General features: G+C 38.4%; 1 protein-coding gene across 1 annotated transcript in view; it reads right to left on the bottom strand.

Moving 5' to 3' along the window:
- The window catches only part of LOC126252108 (teneurin-a), a 352,713-nt gene that overhangs the window by 13,946 nt on the left and 326,864 nt on the right, over positions 1-11,903 (bottom strand). Inside the window, exons 32-33 of the mRNA XM_049952972.1 lie at positions 7,444-7,611; positions 30-171 (exon numbers count right to left, since the gene is read on the bottom strand). Coding sequence (XP_049808929.1) covers positions 30-171; positions 7,444-7,611 — 310 coding nt within the window. The remainder of the gene's footprint in view (positions 1-29; positions 172-7,443; positions 7,612-11,903) is intronic.

The following is an 11,903-nucleotide window of genomic DNA, read 5'->3' as shown; positions in this document are numbered from 1 at the left end:
AGGGCTGTGAAATTATGATGTCAACTTACCAAAAGACCTTTAGCATTATAATGAAATTTTTCTTCCCTTGCATTTTGTATAACCAAACCTCTGTTATCATACCGGTAAAGGCCTTCTCCAAACTTCACTATGCGGTCCATTACATTGTACTCCATTGGTATTGTATTCCCCCTGTAAGATAATAACCAGAAATAACAATGAATTATTTAGTAATGCTAATATATCAAATGTAAATGACTTAAGAACAATGCACATTTTTCTTATTAAAATCAGGCTATAGTTAATACCCATGTTACAAATACAAAAACTGGTTATATGGTTTTGTGGGGTTTTGTTTGCTGCATCTGCCAGTTTGAGGAAGTTATACAGACACTAACACTGTAAATGAAAGGTGCAATGGGTCCACATCAGTGATGTCTCTTATGGAGCTAATACCTTGAGGTAATGGTGTAGGAAATTTTTGCACTAGTTTAGCATACTGCAAATATGGATTAAGGACATTACAAATTTAACAGAAAACATTTATATTTAAAGTTATTTGTGGATGCACATTTCAATGTGACCACTTTGAATTTATATTAGCTGGCCACAGCTGATTACACATTATGTTAATAAACTGCAATTTTGGAACTGAGCATTTGATTAAATGAGATTAAATGGTATTATTTGCAGCTGCTCTATCTCAGTTGCTACTTCACCATTGTTTATATTGTTTAAAAGAATAAGTTTTACTCATATTTTGCAAAAGATGAAAAGTTACTTCTTACCTACAAGATAAACAGCATGAAATGGGAAGTTATAATCGAGCTCCAATTTCTAATACCCAACCAATGCAAGGCATTCTTATTACCACAAGTAGATCATACGTTGGTATTATGCTCTAAATACTGTGATCTATTGCGTATCCTACACATTTAGGATCAAAACTAAACATTTTCAGGTAAGGAACCAAAGATCAGAAACGAATATTTCACGGTGCTATGAGGTATCGAAAATCTACTGCATATGAAACACATGTTTGCAAAGTGATTGTTTCATAACAATCACCTACCTGCTCCATAAATGTTAGTGGTGTAACTTCGAAAAACAGCACATGAACATTTGTGACATGATCATTTTAGCATCTTCACTTACACATATAACTGTGGATGTACATGAGCCAGTGTGGATCTCACAGCAGAATAGTATGAAAACCTATAAGGACAGTGCATGTGGAGAACTGTGTGGGCAGAACTGCTGACTCAGGTGTTTACTTGGTAGCAGTGATAGGCTGCACAAGTCAGTTCTTACAATGAGATAGACTAACATGGACTTGGCTTTCACATCGCTCCATGCCCTTGGTTCCGCATGCTAATTGTTTTGGTCATTCATGGTGGTCTTACTTCGTGCTTTTCCTTGTGCCAGTCTCAGACTCTCTGTCCCCCAAAGATTTACCTCCACAATGAGCTTTTCCTCTTCCTGGGTCCAGATACCCGTCTCCCAGGTTGAGCATCCACTGTCAGCTATAGTAATTACATCTGCACTGAGAGGATGGTTTGTGGCATCTTTTTGCCTGTGCTGATGCAAAAGTGGCAATGAAGGATGTTCTTTTGCGTGTAAAGCTTATATTTTTTTCATAGTGTTAATTTGTGGCCATCATGGACATCGCATTTTTGCAATGTTGACAGGAACAGTTCGCCTCCAGAAGTAGCAACAATAGTTGCAGCAGGGGCAGTATCACGTGAAGCAGGTGCAGGTGCAGGTGCAGCTGCAGGAGCTGCTCAAACAGAATGCAGAATTTATTTGCTCTTACGCTGCACTGGTGGCATGCCAGGCTTTGGCAGAGAAGGCTTCCACCCTACCATCCACAATGCATTCTACAGTAAGGCGTTTCACTTATCCCGTTGTTAAGGCCACCTTGTTACTTTCCAGCAGCAAGGGAGTTGTACAGAACTGTACATAATCCCCTCTACCAAACCCAAGAAACTTAACTTGTGGAACTCTGCCAGTTGCTCAGCAGTATTTTGGAAATCAAATAGAAGCAGTGGCAACATTATGGCAATTTAATTGACACCACAAGCATCTTGGGCAGTTGCATTTAGCGTGAATTGCAGATCTACAAGGTCTCTTGAGCAAGTGTCAGTTTGAGTGTTCCCAATGTGTTAACCTATAGATGGAATTGCTTACTAGGCAATTAGCACCTGACCCCAAACTTGGGCACTGGCCCTTTTTTAGCCGAAGCTGCCCTGTTTGTTGAATCACATGAACTTATGGCAATGACAGGAGACACATTTTTTGACAATTGCAGGTTGCACTGCTAAATATGTATAGCACACAGGTGCCAGTGCCCTGAGGGTGATGTCACGGCTCTGCCCATCTTCACCTTCAGCAACTCAGTGGGTACATGGAAGCTGAAGAGTCTTTATCCCTGCACACAATGTTTTTCAGGCTCTCAGCATAAGTCAACTTCCACATCTGTTTCTGCTCAATGCGGTAGGTGGCATTCCTGCCCCAGTCACCATTTGGTGCATATTACACAGCTTTACCCATATGTAGATGCCATGTGTGGGATACGCTAAAAAGTGGACCATGTGGCATCGGTTTGTGAGTTGGCAAGCTGCAGGATGCCCCAGTCTTTTCCCTGGACTCACAGACTGTCTCTGACATTCCACAAACATTGTCCCAGTATATTCTGCAAACACTGATCATGAATGGGCACACGATTGTGTTTTCAGTACACACAGGGGCTATTGTCAGCCTAATTAACTTAGACATGTACAGGCTCTTGGTTTGCCCTGCATTACAATGACTGATACTTTGAGTACTGTTGCCGGCCGGTGTGGGCAAGCGGTTCTAGGCACTTCAGTCTGGAACCGCGCGACCGCTACGGTCGCAGATTTGAATCCTGCCTCGGGCATGGATATGTGTGAGGTCCTTAGGTTAGTTAGGTTTAAGTAGTTCTAAGTTCTAGGGGACTGATGACCTCAGCTGTTAAGTCCCATAGCACTCAGAGCCATTTGAGTACTGTATTTTGGTAAACAGCATATTCCATTGTGTGTGTGTGGGAGGGGGGGGGGGCATTCCTCCATTGCAGTGCATTATAAGCATGTGGATCAGTAACTTATACTCTTAGTTGTAAATTCACTGTTCACATAAAATGTTTTTGGGTTGGACACTTTATCTGTTTTTGGATTCCAGATCATTGATAAAGTCCATTTAGTGTCCCAAATGATTTCCTTTCAAGGTTTGAACTCTTTACTAAGGTCTTGCAACCAGGTGTTTGAGAATACCTTTGATTGGGCAGAAAATTTTGGGGCCTATTTCTCTCTTCAGCTGTCAGCAATACCTTAATTTTGTCATCCCACCCCATTCACTTCGCCATGCATGACAACATCAAGGCTGAGTTCCAGCATTGACAGGAACTTGACTTCATTTCCCCTATTTTGTCTATTTAGTGGGGCACCCCATTGGTGGTAATTGAGAAGCTAAACGGTGCCATGCCCCTCTGCAGAGATTTTAAACAGATGGCGAATGCACAATGTGTTGCAGACTCATATATCAAGTCTCAATCCATGTATGAAGGCGCTGCTGACAAAGTTGTAAGGGAGGGGGGAGCGAGGGTGGGGGGGGGGTGGGGTGGGAGGTGTGTACTGTTCCCATTCACTTGCAAGATGCATGCATACTTTTAGTTGCCTTTGGACGCCATTTCTCGGTGTTTCTTAGTGCTCAACACCCACTTTGAGTTTCATTGTTTTAATTGCATTTACGAAATCTGCAGTCAGTTTTCCAGTGCCTGCCGGCAAATAGCTTTCAGTGTAAATAGGTAAAATGTAGTTTTTTCTTTTTGCTTCAAAGGTGCAATTTTTTTGGCTCACATGCTTATCGAAGATTGTCTTGTCCCTACGGATGATAACATCAAAGCTATCAATAAACTGCTGGAGCCTAAGAACCTGAAGGAGCTCCAGTCCTTCTTGGGAAAGATTTGTTGTTATGCTATGTTTATTTCCCATCGGCACTTATCTGAGATCCTTTTAATAGGTTTTGCCAAAAGGGTATTAGATCCATGTGGTTTGTGAACTGCTGATAGGCTTTTCAGTTCCCCAAGCAGTGTTCGCACTCCACTTCCTGTTTGGCTTCTTATAAGCCAAGTAAGCCATTAACCAGAGCCACTGATGGGTCTCAGTATCGTATCTGTGTGGTCCTGATGCATCAGAAGCCATATGGCTTGGAGCAACTCCTTACTTATGCATCGAAGACACTTTTAGCGATGCAAAGTGACTATTTGCAGGTACAAAGGGAGGCAATGGGAGTCATTTTTGGCATTAAAAAAGTTTCATGCTTTTTTGCATGAAGTTTTGACTCACCACTGAGCACACGCCGGTAGATAGGAATGCTCATCTTGGGCACTCTAATGCAGATACAATATTGTGGATAAACTGGACTTCAATCGACAGGAGGCTCTTCTTGGCTCTGTGAAGCATGACTTAAATCTACTGAAGGCAGATATTTATAATTTCCCTTGTCAGTGTGGATTGTTGTATAATGGACATACTCCACTTGCAGTTAAAGACTGCTGCATGCGGCACTGATGCTATGTCCAACCTGCTACAGCCTGATAAACTTACTGTCCTTCTGGAATCCAGTTTTCAGTAAATCCATTTAAATACATTGTGAGATGATGGTTTTAACATTGACAAACATGGAGTCTGGCACAGGCCATAGTTAACACTCATAGAAAATGGTAATGTTCTACTTTTGACAAGAATTTGTGATGAAACATCCCTTACAGAGGGCACCACGATAGCCGCCTGTATGGTATTTCTTCCATTATTATTTGCTGAGTATTCAGATGCCATTAGCTCACCCTAGTGGTATAAGATGGATGGTAGACTTTGCAGTCAGTCTTTTGACCTTGCACTGAAGATGGCTGAAAGGTTTGTGGCTGAAATATTAGCAGCAGACAAAATTCATTTCCTGCCGAATTCGCTCTTTCATCAGTCAAGTAATATGCCATGATAGTACGAAGATTCACACTGTTAGTATTGTCTGGCAACATTATATTACAACATGAGAGCAAGAGTTCGACCACACTTCCCTGGGGCACAACTGTCTGTGACTCTGCATCCAAGATAAAATGGGGCGTCCTCCCTACCAAGAAATTCTCTATCCAGTCACAAATTTTGCTTGATACTCCTGTGAAACTACTTACAATAATAAATGTGCGTGTGATATTGAATCAAATGATTTTCAGAAAACCAGAAATACTGCATCTATCTGACTGCCTCGATCCATAGCTTTTAGGATCTCATATGTGAAAAGTGTGGCGTGTGTTTCACATGACCAATGTTCTGAATCTATGCTGGTTGGTATGGAAGAGGTATCACTGTTCAAAATACCTCATTAGAATTGAGCTCAGAATATGTTCTAAAATTCTCTAAAGAGGCACACTTTCTTCAAACTAGTGGGCATTTTAGAGACTTCAGCTGACACTAATAGCTATATACTCATCTTTGCAGTGGTGCAGCAATTAAAATTAAGCAACATTTTTGAATTCCCCTCTGTAAAGGAACATTTGAAAATGAAGTTCGGCATTTCTGCATTTGTTTTGCTATCTCCAGTTTCAGTTTCTGTGACATCCAGGAGTATGTAAACACTGACTGTAGTACCAGTAACAGCTTTTACATAAGACTAGAATTTAACTGGTTTTATGACAGATCTTTCAGTAATATTCTGTTATGGTAGTGAATGAAGGCTTCACCCTCTTGACTGACAAACACGTGGCATTCAGCATCCCTCTATCTATAACCTGATGATTTGTTCTACACCTATTATGCAATAGTGTCTGTTTCTTTAAAACTTTCTTTAGACTGACTGTATTCCTGGGGGGGGGGGGGGGGGGGGCATTTCCATCATGAACTGTTCTACAAATTACATATCTATCCAGTGGTTAGTCAATTAGTCTTTTAACTTGAGTCACAGCTCTTCAACTTGCTCCTATCACAACTAAATGTTTTGTGTTTCTAACTGGAATGTAACACAACAGCCTAATTTGTTCAACATACAAATCCTTCTACTTGTTTTAGTAGTCCTTTGTACTTTGGCAATCACTGCTGCTACTGCTCCCTCATGATGTGATTACAGCACTTCCCACATGGACACATTTTATAAGATGTCTAATCATGACGATCACTTACAAAATTGTAAATAACCAATCCGATTTATTGGTGATTAAAGTTTCCCCTGAGATAACAGCATTATGGGGGGACATGCATACTAGCAAACTGAGGTTTACTCTGAAGTTTTTGGTTGTACCTAGTAGCCAATAAAAGGACCCAATTATAAGTTTATGCCTACCATTGATACTGAGACTTGCTCAAACAACCTTGCAAGCATAATCAATTTCTATTTCGATGGGTTTGAGTTCCTTGTTTAGTGTGACAAATACACTATCTACATTTCCCATTAGCCCATCGTTTTAATATACACTTAACGTATCCCAAAAATTTTATTGCTACTAATTTCAGGTTTTAGCCAGCCTTCTGTACCTTGTATTATGCAAGTTACCACTGCTTTTTGTGAGTACTTCAAACTCCAATACTTTGTTGTGAACACTTCCAAAGCTGACCACTAGAATTTTAATACTATCCCCTGTGGGAAGCATTTCTTTAGATATTATACAAAACTTTGGTGTCTCTTACAGCTAATCATTATCTAGACTGGGTGGAAATACCTTGTGTGCACACACAGTCAGCTAGCTATCTTGGTAGCAGCTCTGATGTGTAGTACACACCTGACCCATGTAGGGGATACTTCAGTTCTCAACTCTACTGTACAAGTTTAGGAAGTCACAGCCTAGCTTCTAACAAAACCCTATGTCCCTGGTTCAAGCCTTCCACTCCACTCAGAACAAGGGGGCCACAATCAGTTCTAAGGACCATGCCACAGATTGTGAGCTTCACAGAAGCTCTGTGTTCAAGGCTGTTCTTCTCAACACATATTTTTATGTTTGTTGAAAGATGGGAACTTCTAAAAGGAGATAAATGGAACTCTTCTGAATAAACCGAAACTATAAACTTCATACTTCACAGCAAATGTAATAATGCAGCATGTATGAAAAAACTCATGTATGATAATAAAACTATGATAATAAACTCATGTAACATATTTTCATTAATTCATGTCATATTCTGATATTTTAAGCAGAATTTAAGAGACCTTTTCAAAAGTGTTTTGGTGCATAGCTGAAGTGAGTAAGGACTGGTACAAGAAAATGTGACCATCAATTATGAAAGAAATTTTAATATTGTGCAATCACAGCTTCATTTACATCAAATGCTTTTAACAGAGAGTAATATGTTATAAAATTCTACATTTCAAAACCTGTTTCAATTAAGAGTCTAAGTACCAAATTTGTGTTTGTAACTACAAATAAAAATAAATATAGAAAGTGATAAAAATAATTACCGGTATGTCAGAGACAACATGTTTCCATTATCATCATAGCGGAATCCCCATGGCTCCTGAGCTTCTACTCCAGATAGCTGGCCATCTGAGTCCCATGTGTAGTTCTTTACATTGGTGTAGGTATTAACACCAACATTACGTGTATATGTACGTGTCTGCGAGATGCGGCTGTTTCACAAATGGAGAAAAAAACATTTAGAAGAAAATGAAGCACACAAACCATGACACATTACATCCTAAATTAAGAACTGCATTAACAATAATGGTGCAATCTGAAGCACATGAAATGTTAAACCTACTTTGCCTCAGCTGCAAATGATAGTACACATAGTCATAGCTTCATATATTGACTGATCTATCACATGTATCAAAACTAATGGAGGTAAATGACTGGTAATCTTATGCTCTGGAATGTAAAGTCCTCTGGTACAAAAAAATTCAGTTATGGTGGCACGAGTACACGAAAAACTTGTCAAGAATTACAGGCTGAACTTAAACCTTCTGGTAATTGTGGCAGCATACAAAAATATGTAATATTTGTCACTAAAAGCAATGTTTAACAAAGCAATAATCACAGATGATGACTTTTGATGGAAGAGAGATTAATCTTGGCTGTCAAAATATTTTCTCAAGATTGAATTTACTGGTTTCGTTAAAACTTTGGAAGACATTGTGAAAACAAACACTAGTATTTAGTTACTTATGTTTTACCTTTTTCTGTTTGGGGATTTGTCAACAGCACACTTGAGACAGCTTGTAACTGATTTTTGCTGAAAGGGCATACTGATTGTGAGACAAAGAATTACACATACAGAAGTGCAGAAATATGTCATAAAATGTTTGGATTGTCCACTTCAATGTTTCTGAAAGGAAAGCATGAGAGCAGGTAGTTTCTGTATAAGCATCACTTGTCATTCTGGAATATCCACGTGTGAAAGAATGTACACTGCAGCTATAACTCGCATGAAAGCACTGCTGATGAGTGTTCTGCAGCAATGTAATGGCTGTTAAAGTCTTGCAACTGGAAAGAGTCACATTGGAAACACAAAAATATATTTCCAGTAAATATTTTCAGGTACTTCACATGTTTCAACTTGCTTTCTGGCAGGCACATGCTTTTAATCAAAACAACACATTTTTTAGTGCAACTTCTCTTTCAGTCTCCCAGTCAGCATTTTTATATCTGCTTCTCTATTTGTCACTTGCTATTATCAAATGCAATCTTAGCAAATTTTCCCATTTATCCCTCTATTAAATTCTATTCTCATTGTTTTCTCATTTATTTTTATAAACAAAAATTACCAAGGAAACAGAACTTCTAATGAAGCAGCCTACAAGCAAATGGAACTGAAAATGAGCACAATCAGGAAGAAATGCATTTTGTTCTTCAGACATCTAACCAGGACATCAGAAAACAGAAACCTCAAGAGAAAAGTAGAGTAATTATGCAAAAGTAAGAGCAATATTAGACTGACTGTGAAAATCGAGGAAGAGTGAAGGAATTACAATAGAAGATTTAAAAAACAAGGTAGACCAAATCAAGAAACTCAGGGACAAACAAACTAGACTACAAACCAACATCAACAAACAAACAATGGAATGGTCATTTTAGATGAAGAAAGAAAGTTGTGATGCAAGAGAATGAAGCACTGAGAAAATAGGAAACAGAAAAAGCCATTTGTACAAAACTGACTTTGGTGGTCCAATGAAGGCTGTAAAATGTAAATAATAGTAATAATAAATAGTCAGGACTACTACTTATTACAGACAAATAACTTTTCTTTCACATAGCATCATGAATCTTAGATAATTGGAATCCTTTTGATTGTAACAGACTGTTCACTCGCTGTTCCATGAACTGTACTGTACCCATCTGGTTTCAGATTCCGTACAATATCCAGCTCATTTCACAGTCTGTACCACTACTAAAATTATATCCATTTGTTCTGAAAAGACAAACATACAAAATTCCATTGGCATCTATTTTATTTTCTGGTCTAAAGTAAATTTTTCAAATTTTTCAGCAACAAAAGTTATTTTACCATATAGTGCAGTATATGATATGATGCCTTAGAAACCAAGGAAAATGTTTATGATTACTGCTAACAATTCATCAGTTAACCCCAGCATAATAGCTGATCAGACAATACACAGTTGTAGACCCATAGACTGTTTGATCATTACTGTTATTATTTTCAGCACTTTAAACCAATGAACATGGTGATACTGTAACTTTGTCACCAAAAGGGCAAATAGTCCCTGAGATACTTGTGACTATTTACACCAACAGTAATGAATGCATTGTTGTTCTAGTTGGTATTCTTTAAGTTAAAGTCACTTCCTAGCACTATTGCAACACATCAATGTCATCATACTTGGGAGTGTCTTCAGATGATTCTGCAACTGCAGCTAAATCTGGTGGTTGATAAAAATACTTTAGTTATTTTATCATTCAAATAAGTACACAGTCCAATTCAATAGCCCAGATATTTTGTTTACTGTAAGAAACGTACATCCTCAGAAATGTAACCTGTATTTCTAATATGTGTTCCTAGTAACCATCCGGCTTATTTCCTGGAGACCTATGAGTTATGTTTATCTATATATGGATGGGTAATCGGACCAGGTTTGAAAATGTCAGAAGAAATTTTAATAAATCAAGGTGTTCAACAAGGGTGCAGTCTATCACCTGCTTTATTTAACTTATATATTGGTGATGTAATTGTGAAGTGGAAAGATGAAATACATTTAGAAAAGAAAAGGATCTAGTGTACAATTAAATACACTTTTACATGCTGATGACCAGACAGTTATACAGGAAACAGATGATAATTTCCAAAAAGTGTTATGTAGATTGAGCCAAAATGCAATACATTACAACCTAACTATATCTGCTAAGAAGATTAAGATAATGGTTTTCATACGAAGGAATCCAGTCAGATAGGAAACAATAAAAAATGAGAAAATTTTAGAACAAGTATCCCACACACTTATCTAGGATGTAATACTAGTTTTAACTCTGACAGAGATACTGAGAAGATTGTTAATAAACATCAAGCTATCTGCAGAATGATTGGAAAAATTTTCAGAGGGGGGAAGAAAAGACCACAAAGTTATAGCTGTATTTACACTTGTATGTGGTTCTGAATCATGGAGAGTAACAAAAAAAAAAAGAAAAATCACATATACAAGCGGCAGAGATGAAGTTCATGAGATATGTAAGGGGTTGTAATAAAGTGGATAAAATAAGGAATGAAACAGTAAGATCTTTTCAGTTAATGAAAGATAGAAGAGAACAGAATGAAATGGAAGGATCATGTTGATAGAGTGACAGAAAACAGATTGCCAAAAAAGATAATTGATTATCAGCCGACTGGAATGGGAGAACTAGGTGGACCATATAAGAAAAAAAAAATGGTTCAAATGGCTCTGAGCACTATGGGACTTAACATCTGAGGTCATCAGTCCCCTAGAAATTAGAACTACTTAAACCTAACAAACCTAAGGACACCACACACCTCCATGCCTTAGGCAGGATTTGAATCTGCGACCGTAGCAGTCGTGTGGTTCCAGACAGAAGTGCCTAGAACCGCTCGGCCTCTGCGGCCGGCGGACCACATAAGAGATGGATGGGTAGATGACAGAGGAGATTACAACACCTATTCCTTGGAAGGAGATGGTGATGATGTTACTAGCATTACTGTCTGAATCTTTCTGTCTTGGGTTTCACCGCAAGCTCACGATTGGATGCTGACTGACTGTCAGCAATAGTTTCAATCTCAATCAGTATGTTAAGTAATTCTGAGCACATCCAAACTGTTCCCCATCCAACTTCCAAATGTAATAGGTGGTCCACAAGGTGAAATGTAAGCAAAAGAATGGCAAACTGTTTCTGATGTGTGTAGGTACATATTAGTTCCTGAAGTGTCATGTGAAGATCAATTTTGGCATTTAAAATGAGAGTCAGGTAGTTAATTGCATAAAATTTAATAAAGTCTTGGAATAAAGTTTGTGATTTTTGATTGACTCTTCCAAAATGAGGCAGTAGATGGATAATTTCCCTAGCTGTTATGTAGTATCTATGCCATAAATGCCATCATTATCAGTCTTCTGCCCTATTAACAACTCCTTTGCATATCCACTCCTGTGATTCACTGCTTCCTTCTGCCAGGGATGTACCTGTCTGTATCTGATGTTATGTAGGAGTCTTCGTTCTGGAGATATGGAGATGTAAGGGATTAGTGGCTGATAATATGCATCACACTTTTGAGTCATAGAACAACTGAAAGTATTAGCTGGAGCAACAGCTTCAAGATTACTGAAATAGCATGGAGCAGCCTGACAGAGGAAAGCAAAATTACATATGACATAGTTCGTGAAGACGTTGTGCTAATCTGCTGTCTCCATAGACATTAGACTTGATATCCATTCAACCAATAATTATTCCGCCAAAAACAAGT

Source organism: Schistocerca nitens, chromosome 4, assembly GCF_023898315.1.
Source record: "Schistocerca nitens isolate TAMUIC-IGC-003100 chromosome 4, iqSchNite1.1, whole genome shotgun sequence".
In the NCBI taxonomy this organism is placed as follows: Eukaryota; Metazoa; Arthropoda; class Insecta; order Orthoptera; family Acrididae; genus Schistocerca; species Schistocerca nitens.
This window is presented reverse-complemented; position numbering and strand designations above follow the sequence as displayed.